We start from the raw sequence: 27154 nt of genomic DNA, 5'->3' as shown, positions 1-27154 counted from the left end.
ATAACGGTACTACTATTAGTCAAAAATTAAGAAGAAGAAAAACATAAATGGCACAGTATATAGTAGGGTTTCTTTTTGAAATAATTGGGTAAATATCTACATTTAGCTTATAGTAAGGGTAGTATTTAATCCATTAGTTGAGATGATATGAGCAAATGTTGATATAGAGAAATAGCTAAAAAACAGCTTCAGTGACAATAATGGAGTAGATAAGGAGAATCATTTCCTAAGAAGTGATTTTGGGCAAGTTCCATTTTATTGATTACAATAGATTCAACAGTACTTTTTTTTTTCAAGTTATAGGACTAGTAATTGTAGAGACTCCCTGTATATTAGAAATAAATAATCCCTTTATTCTACAAATTTTTAGCATCCATACACTAAGCTTTTTTACTCAGTTCTAGAATATTCAACAAATTTGATGAAGCAGCAGGGATCAGGAAAGCTCATGATCCCAATCTCCCTCTGGAAAGTGTTGTCTTTCTTATTTGCAACTTATGGCATTGGTCGCATCCCAATTTATAGGGATGACCAAGTTATGCACACCATCTTGCAACTTGGGTTAAGAGAAACTCAGAAATATAAACAAACATTGCCAGATTCTAGTCCTTGTTAACAGAGGAAGAACAATATCTGGTGAAGGGATACAAGAAAACAAAAACGAATAATGTATGAATAATTCTGAGAACACTCCGAAACTGCCCTTTAAACTGGGGTCTAATGGGGAACAAGGATTCTCTTAAATGCTATGGTAACTACAGTAGACAAACTTTTCAATACTTAGGTGCATAACAAATGATCAACAAATTTGGGTTGAGAAGTAATTCATCAATTACTCAGGCAAGCAGAGCATGCCAATTCTTTAATCACAGTTTTTTATCTACATATATATGTAATGTACTTGCTAATTTGCACATGTAAAGCACAACAATTCCAATTTCATAGGGAGAGATGATACAGCATACACTAATAAATATCTACACTACCAGAATAAAAGAAGTATTTGATTCCATCCTTTTCAAATCAACTAAGAAAAGAAAGGAAAGAATATTGCTTGAGCCAACGCTCCTTACTAGGTTTCGACCACAGGTTCGCAGGCATAGGAAGTTAAATCAATCTGGACAAGAAAAACACTTGTATAAACAAAAGATAGCACATTGCTCATTTGGATAAGAAAGCATATAGAAAATAATAATAATAATAATAACAATAATAATAATAATAATAAAACAACTAGAGTGAAACAGAGGATAGTACTTGGATTGCTATGAAATTTGCAAGGCTCTGACCCGAGCAGTCAGTTCCCTGACTTGGCTTCTTAATCGCTCAGGATTGCAGAAGAAATCAACAAAGACTCGTCTTTGAAGTCCAATTTCTTGTGAATGATGTTTTACAATCTGGATGCCAGTACAAAGTTTCAGTCATAACAATAATTTCAGAATCTTTGAAATGCATGTGGAATATATACACATTCATGTAAAACTTGACAATAGAGGTGTGGTTCAATATGATTGTGACGAGATGGAAATGAAAGATTGAAAGAAGCTAAGTTTTATCAAGAAAAAACATCAGAATATGTCAAGAGTGACTACATCGATTTGAACTTAAAAACTATTATTATTAATATACTTTACTTTTTCAGTGTTAGATATATTATTTTTATCTTTTATTTTTAGTTTGTTTGTTTTTATTCCTTATTTGTATTTTGTACTTAGCCCATGTTTCTTTTATTATAAATATAATACCCTATATATATATTTAACACAAATAGAAATTAATCTCATACATATTTTTTATTATATTCATCATTCAGTAAGGCCAAGGTCAAGGCTCAATTTTCAGGATTAATGAACTATTGTCCTCACATTTTAAGTTTTCAGATTCAATAGTATGAAAAAAACTATACCAAAGAAGTATTTTCATGAAAGTTATTAGTGAAAGGAAATACTAAGAGAAGCGTGTTAGGTAAGAAGAGTAGAAAACTCAGGTCAAGAGTATCAAAAAGATTATTAGGTCTTTTTCTTGAGGGTAGAAGCGGGTGGAAATTAAAGAATTCCAGCATTTTTATCATGCTTATGCTGTCGTTTGCGTTTCACTGCACTGAGTAAATACTTCAGAAAACATTAACTCTCCTCAACGACAAGCAGGGAATGGAACGACTTAAGTAATCAAATAGCAGTAGACTTAATAATAGGGAGAAAAAACAATCTAGTTAATTGGATTATGTTAATATGAAAAAATTTTAGCATAAACATGCATATTGAAACTCTTAACAATTGAATTTACTTTAATGCAATATTGAAATTCTTAACAATTGAAACTCTTAATAATTGAATTTACTTTAATGCAATACAGTTGGCCTAGATAAATTCAACAAACTATTCCCCAGATTCCAACCAACCAATTAGAAGATGCCCAATAAAAGGGTTTCTTCAAAGAAATCAATGACTTGGGGAAATTACTAACCAGATGACATGATAAAAGGTTCAGATCCATGTACCTCATTCTTCTTGACATGCTCGTGTGTCACCTCTTCAACCGCAGCAGACAGCTTTGCGTTAATCTTTTCCATTTCATCAAGCTCTTTCATTAATGGCTAAATAATATTGGATGGAACAAGGCAAAATGTCAAAACAAAATATAAACAAAAAGGTAAAAAACTGAAATGCCCATTTGGATAAAACTTAGATTCAGATATGTAATCAAAATGTAGTTACTTTTTTTTCACTAAGGTCCACATCACAACTACATCAGAAACTAATCCATTCCCTTAAAACCCTGACAATGGAACAACGGTTTTGATTTTATTCTTTACAGAGGACATGACAAATACTCTACCTTTTAGGAAAAGGCTTTGGTAGTAATTAATGGACATGAAAAGTATAGTTAATATTTGTTAATAAAAAAATACAAAAAGCACTGCTACAATTATGTCTTACAAATTAAAACCAAGCCACAGTATAGATCTAGAAGTCATACCCGAGGGGTCAGTATTGGTTGTGCTGTGGTTGAAGATGCAAAGAGCAGTTGCTGCAGGCTTTGAATAAGGTTGCACCTATAGATTAAAAAATTGACATGAACAATTGCAGTAAATGAGGAACAAAACAACACTCCAAACTAGAGAATAAGTAAAAGAAAACCCATTGCTATCTGATGCTTTAAGAAAACTAGAAACTATCAGACACGAAACTCACACTCTAACACAAAAGATTAATTGCCTCTTTATTTCTGGTAACACAACAATGTGCGTAAGCATACAAGGAAGCCTGTCTCCGTCCACAGGATGCAATGTTCCTGTCCCAACTACTCAACAAAACAATGTGTCCCTTCAAGACACTTATTCCCCCCTATATAGCTATTTCCTAAAATAAACTCCCAAACATAACTGCCTAACCAACTTCCCCCTCCATCCCACCTTATGTCCTGTTTTCGTCCCCTTTTTCCTGACATAAACCCTTAAGACCCTATCACTATCTCACTAAACAATTGCAGAAACTTTATACCGCTGCAAATGTAAAACTGTATGGACATGGACCCTAAATATTGCCAATGCAAATAGAATGTCACAAACAAAAATATTTTACAGTCAAGCCTACAGCACAGATGATGTATTTATATATTAAGAAAATGGAATCAATAAAATAAATAGAAGAGATTTGATATTCTCTAATAATAAGGCTATGACACAGAATAAATAAAAACAACCTTATATATATATATATATATATATATATATTTGTATTCTTGATTATATAGGATCTACTCTTTATTTCTATAATTATAACAGGATGCATAAGCATGTCTGTCTAAAAATTTCATATTCGCTAAATTCACAAAAAATAGCAGCCTCCAATGATTTTATAGATTAAGGGTATTTTTCAACAAATTTTAGCATTTCTAAGAGAAAATAAAAAGTTTAATGTTCTTCTTGAGCTAAAATCACCTTATGCATTCCTAAACTAATTTTAGCTTAAGGAGAAACTTAATTTTGTTTTCCTTAATTTTCTCTCTTGTAAGTGTTTATGGAGAATCCAAACGAACTCTAAATCAAATGACACCAATCCAAAACTTGACACTCATCAATCAATGCCCCTATATAGAAAATTATTTTGATTAAACCACCATTGATATGTTATTATGCAGAACCATGTCATATTTAGAAAACAAAAATTAATGACAAATGATCTGATGAAGTTCAAGCATTGTACTTTTGTTTTAAGATAATTCAATGTTGTAGAAAACAAATAACTTAACAAGAAATTTTATGAGCTTGATGTTTATGATGCAAACTATTAGAAATATTAAACGATATTATCTCATAATACTTTACAGTATCTTTAGATGATCTCTGAGGATTTATTTTTCTTTAATATTTTATGATTTCTTTCCTTATTTAATTATGGTCTTTATAATTATGAACACATTTTATCATAATCAAATTTATTAGGATATGATTTATAAGCATATCAGATCATATATATAGGAATAAAATCTCTAATAGCTTTGTATTTTTCGTAATCAGCTCATATAACATGGACTGTGTTGTGTAGTCCATACACACATTTTTCAGCATATATTGCATCTATTTTCCTCTTTCAACACAGACTTTCCATTCAATAGAGTTTTGTGAGAAATTCATTAAGTAAAACAGTTAAGGATTGGCGTTAAATTAACTTTGATTTACTCCACGGTATATATCCTAACCTAACCCTATGATTGCCATAGAAGGAATATATTGGTGACATCCAAAAGAGCGTTAATTAAATAAGGTCAGTGAAGCATAAGCGTTCATAATTTTACAGCATTTCATAAATTATAGTACATTGATTTAATCACAATACTTACAGTTCATTAATACACCTATTTCTGTCTTCGGGAAGAGAATTCTCAAGGTCGGACTGAAGGCTCGTCAAATCCGAATGAAGAGCTGATATCTGCTTGACAATGCCAGGAGCTGATACATATGTCGACAGTGAAGCTTGTGTATCTGGGAAGAAAATGTAGAGCACCGTACAGGATAGCATATCAGAAGGATAACAGGAACACTCTAACTTGAATAGATCATAATATTCTGATGAATAAATACTCACTTGAATATATTTTTAGCAGGTCTCTGATAGCATGCAAAAAATGATCACTGTCATGTACTCCTCCTTGTTCTTGAACATCAGAGGCAGCTTGGATCAGGGCCAAGCAATGACCCTGCAAACCATAAAGGGAAGTTCAAAAGATAAAAGTAGAGGTGTGATGCAAAACTGGACTTTGGCCCTAAAGTTTAGAAGGAAAATATAAAGAAGGTATTCAATGGTCTTCTAGAGGGGGATTTGACTCCTCAAAGGTGAGAGGAGAACACTTGATAGGATTGTGATAAAATCAATGATGCTTAATTGAAGGAGCCAAATACATTCAACAATTGTGAATTCACTTTGTTCTCTAAAGTGCACCTACTAACTTTAAAGGAGCAAAATCCCTTAGTGGCAGAGGACAAAAGGGAGAATTTATATAAGAAACTCTACTTAGCGTGACTCTAATAAAAGCACAATTTCATGTTAATCACCAATACTTCTTAAGTGCAACCAACAAGTCATGAATGATAAGACCTAACGTTGTATCGTATGCCTTCACTCTCAGATTGGATTAAACAAATGAAAAATACTTGGTTGTATAATTTCATAAACATTTTAACAGAGTAATTCTATCTGTTTGTATGATTTCATTATACTACTATGAAAGAAGAAACGAGAACAGGAGCAGAAGCTCCTCATGATCAAAGATCACTCAATGACCCCGTTTCCATATGACAACACTTGTTTTCTCTCCACAACTAACTATTCCCCATCCCATCTCACTACTCACCTAAAAGAAAGTTAAGGGGGTCTAAGATAACCAATCACACCATGTGTAAGAAAAGAAAATCAGACACTTTAAATTGGAAGTGGTAAATGGGAATTTTGAAATAAGAAATATACCACTACAAGTCAAAGCAATGAAAATAAATAATCACACAATTAAAGAATAAGTGCAATGCCAAAATTCTAAGGATACATACCACCCGTCCCTCAGTTGCAGACAAGTATGCTTGAAGCTCAGACTCAATAACCTTGAGCAACGAAAATGCTCCAAGCATGTGCTTCTTTTCCAATTGGCAGGCTATCTTTAAGAACTGATGCCTGGCAAGGAGATTGATGAGATGGTTTATGAACTGCCAAAAGAATGGAGAGGTTTGTTATCAGTAGAAGTACTTGATCAATTTAAGACAAATCCAAACAGCCTGATAGAATATGTAAAATGCATTGACTTTAAAGAAAGAGATAAGTAGTGTGAACTGTTTCATTATTTGGATTGGAGAAGTAATTTATAGAATACAGATATAGAGTCCTAGGTCTGACTAACTGAAAGCTGTCACTACTAACTCAACAGCTGTCATCACTGACAGAGGCAGCTCTAAGCTATTCACTGGTCTATATTACTTGCAGTGTAACCTATACAACATATACAGTATCAGAAGAGAAGATAAGAAACTGCAACTCAATTTAAAAGTTAGCTATGACCGAGAACAGAAACTTGGAGAACCAATCTAAAATTCGAGGATGCGCACAAAAATCTAACCATAGCCCAACACATAGGAAATATTTATAAATAACAATCATAGTACAAAAAGATGGCTAAACTTACTGCTTTCTGCCTATTAATGTAGTACTCTTGTCGCATGACCTTCAAATCATAATCACCTATAGGATAAAGAATGCAAAATTAATGAAATAAAATTGAATTTCTTCTCAATAGTTGTGTTAAGAAAATACCTTGTAAAATGTACGTATCTTGGAGTTGAGCTAGCTCCCAGCACAAATCTGAAATAGTCTGAAAAGGGAAGAAAATGATAAGGCATTGGACCACACACAGACCAATTATTTAGAAATTGTATTATAGGACTTAGTTTTAATAATAATAACTGTCCTTTAAAAGCTTCTATAGAGAATAATTAAGTACTTCCGTTCATATTGGAGTAGGAGTTAAGGGAAAATTAAGTCATGTGTTTTCTGGACAGAGATAACATTTCTAGAGCTTCTGAAGTCTGGGAGAGCAAGACTGATGTAATATCCGCAATCTGGTGATTTAATAATATTATTATCTTTTTGAAATTGGTGATCTATTATTTTGGACCGACCTACCAGATCAAGATGGACTTCCTGTAACAAGCAAAGCATATTATCATGATTCATGACACCTGTCAGAGAAGGCTGGATGATTTGTCATGGAAATTAGAAGGGATGGAAGCCAGAATTGAGACACAGGAGGATGCTGGCATATTCTGATAAGATTTTATTTACTTAATAATGAAGTGTTGTTTTCTCTAATTCCCTCATTGCCAATTTTTTTTCATTTTTTTCCAAAGTTTATGAAAACTTGGGATCTCAATGTGAAACACCATGATGAAAATGAATTGCATAATTGAACTAAGTCAAAGTTAGAAGAACATTCTTTTATCCTTGTTCCACAGCTGAAGCGTTATGGTCAAATAGCTCAGTGTCCAAGTGAAACAATCATTTCTCTATATGCAAGGTGTTATTTGGCCCCAGATAAAATGAACATATAAAAGGAGAAATCAGGACCAAGTAGCGGAGGGGGTTTCAGAGGGAAAGAAAGTTGGGGTATCAGTGGGGAAATCAATTTGTTGGGGATTAGTGGGGACAATCAGTTGTTGGGGATGGATTAACTGTTAGAGGAGAAGATAGCAGAGTGGGTTTTGGAGAAACATCAAAATCTAAAGTCTAGACTTATTTTCCTTTTCTTTGCATACAAATCACAATATTCTCGAGCTTATTTCCAATCAGAATTACTGTCTTTCTTAGAAAAGTACTTCTAGGTCCACCTTACAAAACCCCACTTGAAAGTTGAAATTTACAGCTACTTGTAGAATAGCCTGACTCACTTCATATTGGAAATATCAATTGTACCACGCATGTTTTCCTTCTCTTCATTATTTGATGAACTGAATGAAGGACGTTGAATTTTTGAAATACATACAACTTAAAGTCACTAACACTCCATCTACAGGAGTAATAGGCATAAGTAATGCCCCCTTTCTGAAAGTGTAATTACTTTGGATCTGAATAGAAGAGTGGGCAGTAGAATAAGATTTCATAATGGACTAGGCTACAAAACGTACCAACTTACCAAAATATCAGACAAAAGATAGAGTGAATTATGAAAATATTGAAGAATGTAAATTGCAATGCCTTGAAGATTCACATAGCATAAAAATCAAATCCATAAATGCTACATTGGTAATTAGATGATCCTTTAGACAGGGAAGTCCAGGCATTTTCAATGGAAAAATAAATTGATACAACAATTCTAGAATAAAAACAATCTAGTAACAAACCTCTGATAGCAGCTTCTCTTCATGGTTATAAAGATTTGAAAGTTCTCCTTTCAATTCAGAATGCTTTCTCCTGTACTCACAGGCAGCAATATCACGTACGAAAAAGTGTAATTTAATAAAAAGCATTTATGGTCAAAAGAAATTGAAGTTAACATTGCCTTCAGAATGCAACAGATAACCACCCCAGCCCCCAAAAATGCATAACCTTTGTACAACTCTGCAATGGTGTGTTTTCTCACAATTATTCAAAAAGAAGGTGTGGCATAAATTTAGAAAAGGTGTTTTGAGTAGGGTAAAATAGAAGGGAGGTTTATAATAAAGCATGCTGGTGTCAATTGATTTTGTGTGCACTGTCTGTACTTTTATAATAAGGGATCGCAAATAGAGCTATCAAGGCTACCGATAATCAATGCAAAAGCCCATGGTTTAGACTTGAGAAAATTGATGTCTGGAGGTCAAAATTTTCAAGTACAACACCAGGAAACATAAAGGCACAATATAGATTGTATCAACATTATTAGTACCTAAGAGAATGAAGATCAAGATGAATATGAGCCTCATCTGATGATACTTGTGATTTAAGCGTCATTAAAATGGCCTGCTGCTTGGCATTCTTGACCTGTGCTTCAACCCATTGTTTTTCACTTACTCCAAATCTGACAAAGTTTACACAGACCATTAACACTAAAAGATTGGTGAAATTTTAGAAACATGACTCCCGCAGCCATTCTAATTAGATCAAGATGAGGAACTACTAAAAAGTGTTCTGTATGCTTTCTGTAGGACCACATGAATCACAGATGGTCAGACATAGGATGACACGCAGGATACATGATTTTATGTCAGTTAACCTATAAACTACCTCAAATAAAAAAAATTACAAACTGATTATGATTAACATTGTACTACTATAGGCATGATTATCAAGCACACTGCCCGGGCTGGGTAGCATTCAAGGTTGAGTTTGCTATGCAAAACAATTGACAATTTATAAGACATGAGCTCATCATAATTGCTAATATAGATAACCACACTATACCATAATAGACTAATAGCAGATAAATATCCATATCTAGAACTCTTTAAGTACAACTTGGTGCACATTAAACCAATCAACAATGTACCAAAATAAGTAATCAGCAATGTTATCAAAAGAAGCACATACATTGAGCGAAGCCGGCGTAACTCAGATACACGTTGATGATGTGATTTTTCCAAATCTGCTGAACCACCAAAAATAAACAAATAGGCTCAACAGGTCCAGTTAACAATACTCAAGGTCATACAGGATATATATTCTGTGTGTAAGAGACAGTATAGTAGTATTTAATATGTAGAGTGAACTCCGTACAGATTTTTTTTTAGCCTTCCTTTTGTCCAGACTTTAGATACTCTAGATGCATCTTAGTTTGTTAAGTACAGGGATTTTATGTGAATTAAGGTGTGTATAATTTTAACAGACTTTTAAAAACAGTTTTAAACTTACAGGGTTGGTACAGGATGCCAGAATTTTTAAGCAGTTCATGCCTATACCACTTCAATAAAGATCCAATATCAGTAGGAAAATAATTATTATATAAAAAAACAGAAATATATTTACATAGATAAGAACAAAGTAAAAACTAAAAAAGCTCACATTTACTGCCAATAAGGAAATAAACAAATCCAATTAAAATTTGGGACTCGTGATGGCTGAAGAAAAAAATAAGATAATTGTAAGGACCAGCATGTACACCTCTAACATAGCTATTTGAGATCTCATCAAGATTCACCCAAGAGCATTTAGATTTCCCCTCCTCAGCAACAAGTCGAAATGGACCCTGCCATTGAATTAAAAAAAGAAGTCATAAAAGGGTATGAAGAACTTGAGAGAACATAAATCAATAAAAATATTTACAACATCATTATCAGAAGTAAAAAACAGAAAGGTAACTTGAAGACAATAATACATAACTGAGAAAGAGAAGAGAAGAGAATTTGTAAAAACTGAAAAATGGTTTCTTGCATTACTTGTTTGAAGTACATATTTTAATTATTATACAGATCTAGTAGCTTGCTCTGCGAGGTTTGTTGACTAGACTATAGATCGAGCTAGCTGGCAGCTCAGCATAACTGACTTCACTAAGTTAGTTACAACAAATGCTGACAATGAACCTACATTACTAAGCGCTTACAACAGTTAGCTTAGCTAGTATCACACCTGTATAGTGACGTGCACAGCAACACCCATATCATGCATAGCGGGTGTTAGAAAAACACTATTCAACCCCCCTTCTAGTATTTTCCAAACTTCAATTGGTATCAGAGTCTACCTCGATGAGCTAGTTCCTAACAAAACTAGAGGAAACGGTCCAAAGGCTTCAATAGCTTACCTGATGATCATCAAAGAAGGACAACCAGCAAGAGACAGACAAGTTGAAACAGTGGTCCAGACTCATCAAGAAGCAAACATCTTATCTCCAACATACAGAGGATTTCTCAAGGACATCAAGAAGAAGGCTCGACATCTCTAACAAAACAATACACATCCTTCATCTCAGCACAAAAGAGGGCACTCCAAATGAAGTTCAAGTGATCCTCAAGGAACTCAAGGTCTTGGGAAAACTCTACCACAATACCAAGCCATCCTAGACAATGAAGAACTCGGGGTGTCCTCTCAGAATACCCAGGAATTCTGATGACACTAGACAACAAAATTCTTCACTAAGTATAAGAGCTTGATCACTCAACGAATGAGCTCAAAAGTCATGAAGGGATCGTCTAGAAGAATATTGGCACAAATCTTCAGGACATAAGTTGTAAAATAAAGCAGATGAAAGAAAAGCTCACATAAGAGACAATGCTCATAAGCACAAGAAAGGACTTGGGTAAGTCTATGGAAGGCATAAAAGGATCAACATCAGTCTCACGACAAAAGTGTCTAACACTCCTTAAGGGAGCTAAACGAAAATAGGATTGAAGAGGTTAAAAGAAGTATTTGTCATAAGGATCAACAAGACTCTCCCCACGGCACAATCAAATATATAACTAAAGGAATCAGAAGGAGGAAGCTATCTCAACGAAAATGGACAAAGAATAAGATCACAAGCTTTGGAGAAATAGGTATGAACTACATTCTCTCTTACAACATAAATCTGTTTTAGAGTAAGAATTGCCTAGGGATAAATTATCTATGAGGAAATTGACATGTGGGATGTCAATATTTGTATGGACCTCTAAGTACAAGATGTTGTATCTAGGAAAATGTCTTGTTCTCTGATGCATGGAAGAGTATCACTCCAACGTACAATCAGTAACAATAAGGCGTCTAGAAACAAACTACTCAAAGTTATCATCTATAGATGATAGAGAAGAATTGGGTCGTATAGAACCTAGTAGCATTTAGACAAAAAACCATCCATAACGACACTAGAGTATATCGTTTACTAACTACCAAACACTCTGAATAAAAGATGTTGAGTATGATTGTTAGGAAGCATGAGTGTTAAGTCATTCAGTACCTATCAATGTCTAAGGTTATAGTCTAGGATAGATCATCTATAGGCACGATGCTTAAAGTAACAAAGTGCGTTTAGAACTAAGCCACATTAGCATCCAAAACCGTCGTCTAGGTAAAAAACTTAGAACGCAGCTTTGCACGTCATCCACAATCATTCGGGGCACATTTAATGCACAATGATGCCTCCACTAAAACCCCAGATGGTTAACTTCCCAAGAAACTGTCCAATTCAAATCAAAGGTCTTTTTTGGCTGGTATTAAAACCTAGAAATCCCATCATTCTCTTGAATATCTTAAAAACTTCCAATTTCCTCTCACTCACTCTCTCATCTAGAACACAAATCTATCATTCTAAATCCCTCAAAAACTCATTCCTTTCCCATACCCGAAATTATGACAGCAAATCAAGCACCAATCTCTCTCTCAAGGAAGTTCTGAAAGTGGCAAAACGGACTTGCAGCATTAGCATATCTGGTGAATCAAACAAGACTCTTCATCTGGAAGAGGTAACAACCTTAGAGGAACTTCAAGTACTAGGAAAATGTATCTCATCAATGTTCAGAAGGTGTGGAACTAAGAACTACTTCTCATGGGATGAGCCAATTCTTCCAAAGCTAGTAAGAGAGTTATGGAAAAATGCTCAAGCTGAAGCAGACTGCATAAGATCAGTCATTGGAAAAGAAATTGCTGTCGATGTAGACACCATATCTAAAGCAATCAACTGCTTCCGGTTTAATGACTGCTTCCAGGAAGAGTGGGATGAAATCTACGCCTTTGGTGAAAAGGTGGAAAGGACTCTCTATGGAGAAAATTTTGAAAATAAATATATCTGCAATGATATCATTGTTGAAAAGCTAAGCGAGCCAACAAAGACTTTTCTCTACATCTGTCGAAGAACCTTTCTGCACAACAAGCTGAAAAGCTGAGCGAGCCAACAAAGACTTTTCTCTACATCTGCCGAAGAACCTTTCTGCACAACAACTCCAACAACAAAGTTACTAACCTAGAAAAGTTTGTCATCTATCATCTTATGGATAAAACTCCCTTCAATCTACCCCATCTTATTTTCATCCATCTTTCTCAAACTTTAACCAACCAGAAAATTAATGTGCTAGGGCGCCATTACTCTCTTCTCATCTATAGAATTCTTGTCAAGAAAGGAATCCTCGACATTATGATGACTTCAAGCTTTCCAGCTCCAACCTTAAACAACATCCTCAAAAAGGGTACAGTAAGAGGACAAAAGCTCAGTTATAGAGAACTAGGAACCTCCCACTATGAATCTATTGATTACAACACCAGGATGAGTGTTGAAGCCTCCAGAAAACGCTCCAGGGCGCAGTAAGAGGAGAAAAGCTTAGTTTTAGAGAACTTGTTCTTTGTTTGAATTTTTCTGCTTATACCATTTTACAATCTAAGACTATACTCAAGGCTACTTCATTTAATGTTATTTGTTTAAACTTCAAAACCAAAGATGTTTTAGACGAACTTGTCTTGTCTCAACAGCAAGATCAGGAACAATCGCAAGAAAAGTATAAAACAACAACTCACAAGTTATCAACCTTTATTAGTGCACTAAGTTTTACCCTATAAAGGGAATCTACTAATCCTTCTAAGCTACGTATATTATCAATTTGTTATAATTAATACAAAAATAGTATTTCAAAATATATTTATCCCAGAAAAAAATATAGACCAAGAAGACAGTAAGGAAAAAACACAGCCCACTTACTGTGTCCAGTTGCTTAGCAAACCACTGATTTAGCTCTTTTAGACATGATGAGTCTCCAAGCAAGAATTGGTTGAAGTCTGAGTATGCCAAATATATAGCATCTTCTGCATGTCAAAATAGCTAAATTCATCAACAGAAATATCAAAACTCATCATGAGTTTTCAACATACTATACCACAACAACAACCATGCATTATATTAGATGGGGTTAGACACATATCAAACAACACCATCATGCTCTATCGAAAACCAAATTTTCAAGAAGATGAGACTTCAACAAAATTCATATCTCCTTTAAAACTGTCCATTTTGAATCTCTTCCATTTAACAAATTCATGACCCATGGAACATGGAAATCAAAATTTTATCTCAGTGCCTGACATGGTTGAACAACAAAACTTATAATTATACAGCAATAAATTTCATACTGACACTTAGGGATAACAAAAAATAACTTTATAAAAATGAGTAGAACAAGAAATTATTATCTAAGAGAAACAATGAAAAGAAATATTACCATCTCCTGAATGATAATGTGCCAACTCATGCGCTGTGGAAGCAATTCTTTCGAGAACCGCATTCATCTAAACAATGAAGAAATTTAATGAAAACAAACCACCATGAGATGATAACTGAGGCGAAAAGAAATACAAATTTCTCACAATAACAGTGAACAAAAACTCAAATTATCAATGGGGTTCATATATTTTTCAAGCTTACAAATGTTCATTATTGGACTTACAGTTTCCTAAGAGGTACACCACTTGTACAAGAGAACTTTATCACATTTCAGACAACATTATCAATCATCAAACTTACATGGGGAACAAAATAATCCATAACAGAGAGCATGGAAATAATACATTACACGTGGAAGCAGTGACTTGCCTGTAAGTTTCGGACAGAAAGGCTATCGTCAATATTAGAAAGGTGTCCTTTAACAATAGAAGTTGCAGCAAGGCGTGGTCGTCTTCCTTGTGTCAAGGCTGAGCCCTGCCCCGAAAGCATGTCAAACTGAGATTGTAGATGCCTCAGCTGCCTCTGCAAGGCCAAAGCCTCCTCTCTATACACCAGAGTTGCCTCTCTAAAGCCAAAAACACAAACAATAAGGCAATGCTCCATATTCATTTCATTGAACATACACCCTACCACCACCTACAGGAGAAGAAAACAGAAAGGTATAATGAACTGTACTTCCCCCATAAGTTAAAATCAACTTATGCACGTAACTTTGACATAAAGTTCTCTTCAAGTTCTCTTGTCTAACTTCTCCAATAGTTGAGATGCATATACTTGATTTTAACTCACAAGTGGAGCTCAATTCATTTTACCTTCTTATTTTCTCCTCCTGTCGAATGAATTTTATCCACAGAAGAGCCTAATAGAGATCAATTGAAGTTATCAGTAGAAGTACTTGATATCTTTCAACCCCTCCTCAGCACCGAAAACTGCCTCCTGATTGTCTCTCCTTTCAGAGAAGGCCGAAATGCTGTGGTAAGCAAAGTCCAAATCCTCACCCTGCTCGATTCAACTTATTTCAGATTCACTATGTAATAAAGTACTAACTTGCTAGTTCATTTCCAATTCCAAAACTAAGAACTCAATACAGTGAAATTCATCACCTCTAACAGCTTCCCTTCTTGCTTGAACTGCTCGTACCTGAAACAAGGAGAGAAACCATTCACATTCTATGATTATCAACAATTCATAACCAAATAAGTAATGGATAATTGGGAGAGAGAGAGAGAGAGAGAGAGAGAGGTAACTGGGAAAGCTCAGATAGGGAAAGGACATTGGAAGTACGGAGATTGGAGCAGATCCAGTTGAGAAGGGGGCGAGTGTCTTCATACTGAAACGGCCATTCGAAGCTATCAGGGTCCAATGCTTCCCATCCTTCGTACCCCAATTCTCCCAACAATGTGCAAAGTCGACCGCCGCTCATTCTTCCTCAGATTTGATGCAGAACCTTTCCTCCTTTCTATTTGGTTTTGGCCTACTCTGCTTCACACTGAAGCAAAGAAAGGGATCCACCAAAATTTGAAATTTGAACAGGACAAAACATGAAAAGCAAGAAATAAAATTTAAAATTGTTCCTGAGTTCGCTCATTTTTTTACCTTCACTCTCAGTAAATTCCGATGAAATCAATATCAACGCTTTCAAACCGAATCGGTAATTTACCAAAAGACTTACCCAAAAGCGTAAAGAAAATTTCCACGACAACAATAATTAATGTGTATGTTTCCCCGAAAAGCATTACATACTCATGTGCAGTGGACGGATTAAGGTGCTCGACGGCGGACGGAGGTGGTTGGGTGGTTCCACGGCGGGAGCTTTAGAGGCTAGGGATTGACTGCTGTAAATTGCAGCAGTGTAGACTTTTTTTCCACTGTATATACTCTAAGCCGTTTTAACAAGTCCCACTGGAAGTTACTCATTTATGTTTTGTTTGCTAGAAATTATCTATGAAATTAAATGAGATTTGATTAGGAAAGATATTTGAATATTATGGTATTTTGATTTGGGAGATTTGTTCACTTTATAATGATTTTTAAGAAAAGTTTTGAAAGAGAATTTGAATTATTTGTAGGGATTATTTGTTAAATTACTAATATATTATTGTATTTAATGTTTGATTTTTTAACTTTTCTATAATAATTATTAGAAGTTAATATTCTAAAATAATTAATATTTTTAAGAAATTGTTTACTTTTATTTTTTCAACCAAATTTTTTAACTTAAAAATATTTTTACTCAATATAATGATTAATTATTTTGTCTCTAAATTAATTATTATTTAATAATTTTCTTGTATAAATAAAAAATAAAGTATGGTACATCTTATTACATATGCTCACAATATAAAATTGAAGGTTGAACAAGGCATAAATACATTCATATCGAAACCACATAAGTTAAACAAATTGTGGTTCATGCAATGCGATGAATGTTTAACTTCTATTATCATAGTCACGTTATATACTTAACTTTTTTTTAGCTAATTGACATAAGAATACATGCAAATTGATTAGTTATCACATCTTAAAATTACCACTATTTATTAGAATGCTAGATTGGCTGATTCACTAGTTTTAATAAGCTTTGTAAGTGCACTCTAACTTATGAAACCAACATAAACCTACAAAGTTTCTACACTAAGTATAGTTGCTCTCGAGATCAAGGATTAATAATAACTCTTTTTAATCTTATCTCGAGTTCGGAATAATTTTCAATAATATAGAGATTTATCTTGAATTTCCACCATAATTAAAACCAACAAATAATAAAAATATATTATATTTAATTTCAAATTATCATAGAAAAATATATTATTAAATACAGAAAGTATTTTATTTTTTCAATTGTTTTAATAATTATTTCAGTATATAGGGTTGATTGTCTCTTCTTTTAATTGTCGGTTGTTCACTTCTTATCGTTAAGTTTAATTTCTATTTTTCAATGTTGATCGATATGTATGTTTCAAAGGTCTTTCATGTTAGTTCAATTTCAAGAATAAGGATAATAAATGTATAATTAATGAGTAGCCTATAACTTTAATTTGGATTTATATTTATAGTTTTGGACTTTTAATTAAGATCGACCTAATTAAGTAAAAAATGTGATATATTTTCATTTTAACTATTTAATTCATTTGATCTATATGGGTTCAATAAATGAACTCATCCTTATTGGATAGATTACGGTTTGGTTGGGATTCATTCTCTTGAACTCTTCCATAATCGACTGTTGTGAAAATAATGTTTGGTAGAGGTTCTATTTAAACCCGTCTTTAATAGGTTATTTAACTTAAATCTTAAAATGTTTCGATATGTGGGGTAATCGTCTCCTTTTCAACGAGCGATTGTTTACTTCTTATCTTCAATTTTAATTCCTATTCTTCAATGTCGATTAGTAGGTACCTATCAAAGGTCTTTTGTTGCCAAAGTTAGTTTGATTATGAAAGCAAGGGTAATAAATGCATTGTAACCTACCATCTTTAACTTGGATCTATACTTATAGTTTTGTCCATGGACTTTTGATTAGGATTGACCTAACTACAACTCAAACATGACAAATCGCGAAGTATTTAACTGAAATGATTTTTAGAGTTAATCCGCTTCACATTGACCATTAATTGTTATGACATTAATGCATTTTGATTGTCCAATCCAGCCTAAGGAATTTCCACCTTATGTTGATTGAAGAACTTACCGTTTGACTATCAATTGATAGAGATATAGAGTAACTTTATAAAATTCAAAAACTTAAATTGCCCCAAATATTATAAATTATATAGGATTAAGGTCTATTAAATTATTATAATATATATGTACAAAACAACTTATAAAAACTTATTATAAGTATAAACTACGTTTATCAATTAAACAACTTAATTTATTAAAAAAATATACGTATAAAAATTATACTTTTACCTTTTATTTGTTTATTTTGTGATAAATTCATTCCGTGTAAACACTTAATTAATTCAAAATTTTGAAATAAAATAAACATCAGGTAATAACTAAGATAGGAAAAAGGTGATGTTCTATTTTTAGATTTAATTAAAATAAAGGTAAGATGTAAATATAAATGTATGTTTACCTATATTTACACTTCATATAACAGAAAAAAATATAATATACAACTTTTGTGGAGTCTCATATAACACTGTGTTTATGAATTAAAATAAATAAATGCATTAGGAGAAAAGATCAAAAATAAGAACGAGTCAAATAACAAAGTCCAAATCTTAATTTTAATTAGTAATGTTTTTGAGGTAAATAGTAACTTGATCTCCAACTTTCTAGCAAATATTAATAAATTTAATCAATTTATTCAGATACGTGGTCATTCAAACCTATTTTAGTTATGAAATTTTTTCAACCATAAAAAAACATGTTATTTCTCTACTTATTAATAATTACATACTTTTGAGGGGAATCAAGGAGAGCGAAATTGAGTTAGGATATTTGTGACATCTATCATTTGAAAGATGGCAACTAGCTTAGATGGAGTGCGTCACTATGAGGGCAATATCACAACATTTGTACTGATTACATGTTTTGTGGCTGCAATGGGAGGTCTTCTCTTTGGATATGATCTTGGTATTACAGGAGGAGTGACTTCCATGGAACCATTTTTGATGAAGTTCTTTCCTAGTGTCTACAAAAAGATGAAAGATGAGTCAGAAAGTAAAAATCAATACTGCAAATTTAACAACCAACTTCTTACATTATTCACCTCTTCCTTATACCTTGCAGCACTACTAGCTTCGTTTTTTGCTTCTACCACAACTAGAATGTTAGGGCGTAAAGCCTCTATGCTCAGTGGTAGCTTATTTTTTCTTATTGGTTCACTATTGAATGGGTTTGCCATGAACATTGAAATGTTAATCATTGGTCGTATACTTTTAGGATTTGGAGTGGGATTTTGTAATCAGGTAAGAATTAACATTAGTTATATATCCTAATCATTTAAAGTGGTTTATCTTTTTCATTTTCTAAGAAAAATTATGTTTAACTTTTTCACCTTTATTTTTATTACATCTGCAGTCTGTACCAGTGTATTTGTCTGAAGTGGCTCCACCAAAAATTAGAGGAGCACTCAATATTGGCTTTCAAATGATGATCACACTTGGTATCCTAGTTGCAAACCTAATCAACTATGGTACGTCCAATCATACAAATGGATGGAGAATTTCTCTAGGCGTTGCAGCTGTGCCAGCAATTGTATTATGCATAGGATCTCTCTGTGTTGTTGAAACACCTAATTCTTTGATTGAAAGAGGAAAATATGAAAAAGCTAAGAAAATGCTGGAGAAGATTCGTGGAACTGAGAAAATTGATGAGGAATATCAAGATCTTGTTGATGCTAGTGAAATGGCAAAAAAGGTAGAACATCCATGGAAGAACATTGCAAGAGCAAAGTACAGGCCTCAACTAACTTTCTGCACTTTTATTCCAGCCTTTCAACAACTCACTGGCATCAATGTCATCATGTTTTATGCCCCAGTTCTCTTTCAAATTTTAGGCTTCGGTGGTGATGCTTCACTCATGTCTGCAGTTATTTCTGGAGCTGTTAACGTTGTTGCCACACTAGTTTCTATCTTCACAGTAGACAAGTTTGGAAGAAGAGTGTTATTTCTTGAAGGTGGTGTCCAAATGTTTATTTGTCAGGTAAAAGTTGATAAGTCCAATATTTTTATACTTTTGCAACCCATAACTTCAATAAAACTTTAAACCTAGCTAATTTCTCTTAAAAAATGGATTTAAACCTAACTCAACTTTACAACATCAATTTGTAAGGTGAGATTCATATACATCTCAAGCATGAGACTAGATATTTAAGGATAGTTTGATAATAGCCAAATAATGTGTGACACAATAAACTTAACAAATAACAAATCTTGTTAGAATAAACATTAAATGACTCTGATGCTAACTCGATCCTACAAAATCAGTTTGTAAGATGAGGTTTACACTCACTTATATACTATAAGTTGACCTTATTTTTAGTTGATTAGGGATTTCCAACAATTTATTGTGTGTGAACATGCATGATTAATTTAAAAATATTACTTGAACCACCATCAATGCATTTATATAACAAACAATATTTTTATGTATCACATCTATAAATCTTGAAACTTAAGCTTAACATAATTTGTTATATATCGTGTTTCTTATTGCTAATACTTTTGGTTGAAGGTTATTGTTGGAATCATCATTGCTTTAAAGTTTGGACTAAATGGTCAAGGAGCATTTAGTAAAGCTGAAGCAAATATTTTGTTGTTCTTTATATGTGCATATGTTGCAGCATTTGCATGGTCATGGGGACCATTGGGATGGTTGGTGCCAAGTGAAATATGTTCTCTAGAAATTCGACCAGCAGGCCAAGCTATTAATGTTGCCACCAACATGTTTTTTACGTTTGTAATTGCTCAAGTCTTTCTTAGCATGCTTTGTCACATGAAGTTTGGTCTCTTCTTCTTATTCGGAGGATTTGTGGTTATCATGACTATTTTCATTGCATTTCTTTTACCCGAAACCAAGAACATTCCAGTTGAAGAAATGAGTATACTCTGGACTTCACATTGGTTTTGGAAGAAAATTGTTTCCAAGGATATTGAGTTCAACACTAGGAACAATAACAGTGCTATGTAAAGACAATTGTAGTTAAGTATTAGTCATGATAGAAATAAATGAGTTATTTTTATTGTTCTTGTTCCATCTTAGTTTAAATTTCTTAATTCATCAAGTAAAAAAAATTATTGTAATAGTTGTTTTTTAGATTTTTGAAATCTTACGTTTAATTCAATATGATATCTTTTTTATAAAGGTATGTCATCTCGTTATTTCAATTCAAGTTAGGTATATGCATCATAATATTTTTTGAATTACAATAAGGTGTACTTTCAATTTTTAAAATTATTTTTTGTCTTTAAATGCTCAATAATAATTTAGCTTACTATAATAAATCCTCAATCATAAATTCAATAATAATAATTCAACTAGTTTAATTCAATAATAATAATTCAACTAGTTTAATTTTCTCTTAACCCTTTTACAACATTAACAGCAATTCATTTTTACTTTGTCACCATTTAATTGTTTAATGATTAACCAAAATATAAACTTTATCTTTTACAACTCCATGTTCTTTTTTGAATGCATCCTCGTGCTACTTAAAAAACATCCTGATGTTCTCAATAACATCCTCCTACTACTCATGAACATTAGAATGAGATACTCATGAACATTAGAATGAGATAATGTTACAACTTCTTCACCACGATTACTTGCACGAATATCTAGACCTTTTTTTAGTTTCATCTTGTAAAGAACTCTCAGTCTAGTATGTCGATGCACTTGTACTATTTTCATTTTTATAACAAACAAAATCATAAAAAAAATTAAAACCAATATACATACAAAATATCTAATTTAAAAGAAAATAAAATAAGAACCAATTAAAAGTAAATTTCAAAAAATTACAATTAAAAAATATTGAAAAATTACAATAATATATATAAAATTCTTAACCAATAAATCCTACTACATGAACATTAGAATGAGATAATGTTACAACTTCTTCACCACGATTACTTGCACGAATGTCTAGGCCTTTTTTTAGTTTCATCTTGTGAAAAACTCTTAGTCTAGTATGTCGATGCACCTTGTACTATTTTTATTTTTATAACAAACAAAATCATAAAAAAATTAAAACCAATATGCATACAAAATAACTAATTTAAAAGAAAATAAAATAAGAACCAATTAAAAGTAAATTTTAAAAAATTACAATTAAAAATATTGAAAAATTATAATAATATATATATAATTCTTAACCAATAAATCCTAAATTCCAAAACCCAAACCCAAAACTATAAAGGAAAACACAAAAAATACATAAAATAAAAAAAATAACAAAACCTAAAAATAAATTAAAAAATATAAACAATAATAAAAATAAAAAATTAAATAAATTTAAAAAAAATGAAAAACTTCAAACCTTAAACAATAAATAAAAGAGATCAAAATTAAATTAAAATAAAATTAAAAAAAAACTAATATATATATATATATATATATATATATATATATATATATATATATATATATATATATATATATATATAACACCAAATTTCGGAATACAATAAAGAGATTCATTGAATTTCAAAATCATGTTAAGAAATGTACTAAATTTTAAGTTCGATAAACTTTAATTGGATTTCAAAATTAAACCTATTAATCGAAATTTGAAATCTTTGACATGAATTCAAAATATGATAATAAGTCCAAGTCTAATAATCCTTCAACTGGATTTTGTAATGCAATACAATTTTTAACAGAATTTTAAATCAGTGAATCCCATTTTCCCAAATATAACACTATACACTAAATCTCCAATATCTATATTCATCTACATTATACTAAACATTTATAATCAAGAAGTCAAATGCATAATATGAAAGTCTTTATTTGTTTTTTTAAGATAAAAATACTTTCAAATTATATAATTCAAAAGTCATTTTCAATTTCTGAATCTCAATTATTCTTAACTATTGCACAATCTAAAAAGAACAAAATAAAAATTCTAATGTTCATGGGTACACGAAGAATTTGCCCAAACATGAACCAAACCTGTGTATGCATCTTTTATTGTGCACATGATTCAAGATTTGCACATGTTAGTTATACTGTTTTTCCTCTCTTTATTCACTCTTTTCTTTTACTTACCAAAAATGGTGAAAAAACGAATTTTTTTCGTCAAAATCATTTTGCTCAATTGCTTCAAATTTTATTAAATAAAAAGAATCTTGAATCTTAAAAAGCATCTATGTAGTTAAAAATCTTGAAGTCATTGACGGCAAAGTCACTACAAACACGCACGTGTTAGGTACTATTAGATAATAAATTTAAAAAAGAAATCGGACCTTTTTGTGTGAAAATCAAAGACGGTATACCTTTATATTATCACCCTTACTTTATGCATTTCCCAATAACTCCCTGAGCTTTTTGGATAGACTTCTCCAGAAATTCTAGTAGAGAGAATTGTAAAACAAATAAAATTAACTTTTTTATTAGTTAAAATTTATTACTGCACAAGCAAGAATTAAAGAAATTATAGAAAAGAGTTTCTAAATTTAGAGGGATGCAGGTTGAAATATGCCGGTGTAGAAAGAAATGTCCTTAAACAAAACTTTTTAAAACATCAGTGGTCCAAACCAACTAGCCCACGTTTTACGCCCCCACAAGAATAGGACTTTGTACAGGTTGAAGTTCTAGTTCAGGAAAACCACTCATTCCAAAGTAGTAGGTAGAGGTGTGCACACAAAGACTCATTTATGCTTCAATTTTACTATTAATTAAAACAGACGTTTTCAAATGCAGTTTCATCTCATCTGAAATTGAAATATCATTTTAATAACCTGCACAATGAAAAATTCATGATTTATTATTAAGTATTATTTAGTTTATTCATTTGTAAATTATTATCCTAAAACTGGTATGAAGAATTCCAGACAAAATACATTTTTTTTATATAAAATTAAGATATCCGAGATAAACAAGCCCTTCATAATTCAACAAACATTTATTATTAAAAGAAAAAATAAAACAAAAAAATAGAGCCAAATCAAACCCATAATCGAGAAATGAAAAACAAGCTCACTTAAATAATTCAAGATAAAAATAACATTGATAACACTAACTATTATACTTTCTGATGCAAGAAAATTGCCTTTAAATTCCTACCATTAATTATCATTCTAAACGAGCTTGATCTTTGAAATCTAAATATCCCTAAATCATAACACATTTCGTACCTTACTTGTTTCACCTCGTCGTGTAATGTGAGGGACCCATCAATTATTGGAACCTGACCCTTCTGTATTGTGCTTAGCAATAATTTAAAACCAGTCAGCATCGCAAATTTAAATACCCCACCAATAATCCATCTGCATAAAAGTACAAAATTAATAAAAAAAGATGGGCTGGTTTTAGTACACTCTTCATCCTTCCGGTTTCCCCTTCGCACACACCACCATGGGGGTAACAATCAAATATTCACAGCTCAGTTGGGCCCAAAAAACAAATATGATCTCCAAAAGGGTGTGAGAATCAAATTCTTTCACGGACACAATCAAAACATCATCATGAAAGGAATCATAAACTGAAATGGAATACATCAACTATTTATGTTAGTAAGAAGATCAGTAATTGGGCTATTTTTTTCATCTCTTACAAGGGTTTCCACAAAACTGTAGCTAACCTATCAAACTTTACCCAGTGAGTTTTCTTATATGGTGAAAGTAAACTAGGGTTCTCCCTAAATTGATAAGTGATTCAGTTGATCCTTGTTTCAAGAGATATTCTGCATAGTGCGTGTTTGTGTGTGTTTTCATTGGGAGGATAAGATGGAGAGAGAAAGGGAAAGGAGGGGCCAGGGCATCACATGGTTGTTTCAAAGGGAGAGGCAACAAAAGCCAATGACATAGCGACCAGTTTAACTTAGTCATTAATAAGATACAATAATACATCACATGTCAGCCAATGTTGAGTTTTAAAACCACACCTCGAAGACCCAGATTGACCATGCCATGTTGATTTAAGATGCACCACAAAAGATTTTATTTTAATTTAACCAAGTGTGAAATTAAACGTCGAAAATGGTAACCACACACACGTAGGTTAGATTTCAACACAGGCTGCACCAAACCTTATCTCTCTTAGCATACTGAAAAGCCAGAATGCCTAGGTCATGACGGCAGAACAGAAACGGTTTCAAAACACATTCAGTTCAAGCAAATCTTCAAATTACCAATCAATACAGTTTGAAGAGCAAAAAGCATAACAAGTAAACCATTCAATTTGAAGCTTTAAAATGCGTAGTAATCATAATAATGTATAGAAAGGAAAAAAGAACTTAAAATGGCAATAATAGACGTTATAGAGAAGTAAACAGATTGGTTTTAGTTACTTCACTAACACCCCAAGGAAACCAGTTACATGCTAGAAAACACATTATCATTGTTGCCACAAAGATGAATCTAAGAAATGGCTAAGAATTTGAGATAAAAATCTTGAAACAGAGGTCTTACATTGCAGAACCAGGCTGTTTCGTTACGATATTAGTGATCCCTGAAACAACCAAGACTGCGTGAAAGTGAAGAGCAATGCAGCATAGTTCACCAATGGCCACTACGAAAGGACCACAGTCCCTCAATCATGCCCAATGACATGAATTCTCAATCAATATTGGAAAGGAAGGATGTCACTCCAAGAAAACGGGAGAAGCACTTGATTGCCAAATACACAATCAAACACTCAACCCAAATCTATTATCTACTAATGCTAAACACTTTAGTGGACTCAATTAAGAAATAAGAATGAGAAACATAAGTCAGTCAAGTTCAAAATCCATTGTGAAAGTGGAAAGCAGAAGCAACAAGAATTTAACATTCATGCATTCATTCATTCACCTTATTGGAGCAAGTAAGAACAAGAACTGTGTATGTGACATTTTCCACAATAGTAACATGATTAAATTAATTTTCACTTCATTACACTTGCATCTGCATCAGCATTTGCATCTGCATCTGCATACCGAATTGATCAAGGTTCTGAAAACCACTTCCAGCCTCAATCCCTAGTTATTCATCATCTCATCATAAACATCATAATCTCTTTCTCTCCTTCCAGAGCAATGGTCTAAACAAATTCATCATCTCCTAACGGGTAACCTAAATCAGTTTTCCACACTAGGAAAACCCTAATCCAATTGAATTCCTCAATTCATGGACTTTCTCCCCTCAAAAACTACCAAAAATTAGAAAATCCTAACCCTAAAATTGCACTAAGAAGTAAAATCTCCTCTTCTCCACAACATTCCACACAACAGCAACAGCACCATCAACACGAACAAAGTCACAGAGCCACAGACAAACTCAAACACACGCACGCATGCGTAATACATATATTATTCTATATACGAATTACGAAGAACATAACTGAATCAATCACAAATTTCACAATTCAACGAGGCTCCTCGTCTCGCCGGCCGGAATTTCCATGACCGCCAGACAACGAGGCCAGCAAATTGAGGTGGCCGGGGAGGTAAGTTCCGAGCCTCGCTGCTGAGGCTTCTCCCATGGCTGCCTGTTGTTGCTGGTGATGGTGCTGGTGTTGGTGGTGGTGGAACAAGGAGTTCTGCGACGAGACCGAAACGAGTTCCGGCGGCGCCGCGGCTGCGGCCGCGGCCGCGAAGCTCCAGACCTGGCTGAAGTCAGGACGCGGCGGGAGCGCCCAGAGCGCGGGCGGCGTGGGCGGCGCGACGAGCGAAACGGCCTCGTCCTTAGACACGGCGTCAGTGTCGTCGGGGCGAATGCGCTTGCCGAGGATGAAAGGCGTGGGGGGAGGGAGGAGCGGCTTGTGATCGGAGACGGTGGAGAAAGTGGCCGGTGTGGTGCCGGTGCCGGTGGCAGCGATGATGGAGGGCTCGGCCTGGCGGAGGAGCCACTCGATGGTCTGGCCGTCGGACTTGTGGCCTAACTCACGCGTGAGCTGGAACACGCGAGCCGCGCATATGATCGGCATGCGAATGCGCCGTCCACGGCCGTCGACTTTGCTGTGACGGTCCTTGGACGGAGGTTTCTTAACGGCCAGCGCCGTTCCCTGTGTGGTGGTGGTGGCGGCGGCGGTGGTGGCGCTTCTCTGGTGCGAGTCGACGACTGCGTTTGCGTCGTTAGTGGTGACGCCGTTGGTGGGTCCGTCAGAGTTGGACATGATGGTCGGAATTGGATTAGGGCGTGTTTGGTTGCGGCGCGAGAGAAGAAGAATAAGAATAAGGGGTTTTGGTTTGGGTTTGACGTTGAGAACTGAAGCGAAGTGAATTGAAGGAGAGAGTAATGATTGAGCCAGAAACAGGAGGTGGTGGAGACTGAAGAGAGGCACATGGGTACTGGGCCCCACACCCCAAACTCTTCTTTCTCCTCTCTAACACACTGGGACCCATTCACTTTCCGTACTTCTTCGT

General features: G+C 33.6%; 2 protein-coding genes and 1 pseudogene across 6 annotated transcripts; 1 reads left to right on the top strand and 2 right to left on the bottom strand.

Annotated features, from left to right (window-relative positions):
- Window positions 1-763: 763 nt before the first annotated feature.
- Window positions 764-16035, bottom strand: LOC148202735 (AUGMIN subunit 3-like). 5 transcript variants are annotated; one of them, XM_088110683.1, is made up of 20 exons: window positions 15880-16035; window positions 15384-15625; window positions 15240-15276; window positions 15032-15135; window positions 14506-14701; window positions 14135-14201; window positions 13618-13721; window positions 10122-10206; window positions 9552-9609; window positions 8911-9042; window positions 8387-8456; window positions 6804-6861; window positions 6676-6731; window positions 6050-6202; window positions 5091-5202; window positions 4846-4987; window positions 2980-3055; window positions 2501-2596; window positions 1258-1397; window positions 764-1117 (listed from the first exon to the last, which is right to left on the bottom strand). In XM_088110683.1, exons 2-19 carry the CDS (start codon window positions 15557-15559, stop codon window positions 1266-1268), a joined length of 1854 nt encoding a protein of 617 aa, XP_087966809.1. In that variant the 5' UTR covers window positions 15560-15625; window positions 15880-16035; the 3' UTR covers window positions 764-1117; window positions 1258-1265. The 5 variants fall into 5 exon arrangements, with proteins under 5 accessions (XP_087966809.1, XP_087966807.1, XP_087966810.1 ...); XM_088110681.1 differs by having other exon boundaries at window positions 15733-16007; XM_088110684.1 differs by having other exon boundaries at window positions 9552-9606; window positions 15733-16007.
- A 2536-nt stretch (window positions 16036-18571) lies between these two features.
- LOC148202734 (sugar transport protein 10-like) lies at window positions 18572-20856 on the top strand. The gene is made up of 3 exons (XM_088110686.1): window positions 18572-19055; window positions 19168-19791; window positions 20323-20856. Exons 1-3 carry the CDS (start codon window positions 18609-18611, stop codon window positions 20776-20778), a joined length of 1527 nt encoding a protein of 508 aa, XP_087966812.1. The 5' UTR covers window positions 18572-18608; the 3' UTR covers window positions 20779-20856.
- A 4706-nt stretch (window positions 20857-25562) lies between these two features.
- LOC148202733 (transcription factor TCP7 pseudogene) lies at window positions 25563-27049 on the bottom strand (annotated as a pseudogene).
- Window positions 27050-27154: the final 105 nt, after the last annotated feature.

Source organism: Vigna umbellata, chromosome 3 (genome assembly GCF_029865625.1).
Source record: "Vigna umbellata cultivar VRB3 chromosome 3, Vumbellata_1.0, whole genome shotgun sequence".
NCBI classification, from domain to species: domain Eukaryota; kingdom Viridiplantae; phylum Streptophyta; class Magnoliopsida; order Fabales; family Fabaceae; genus Vigna; species Vigna umbellata.
Note: the sequence above shows the minus strand (reverse complement) of the source record. Positions and strands in the feature narration are given on the sequence as shown.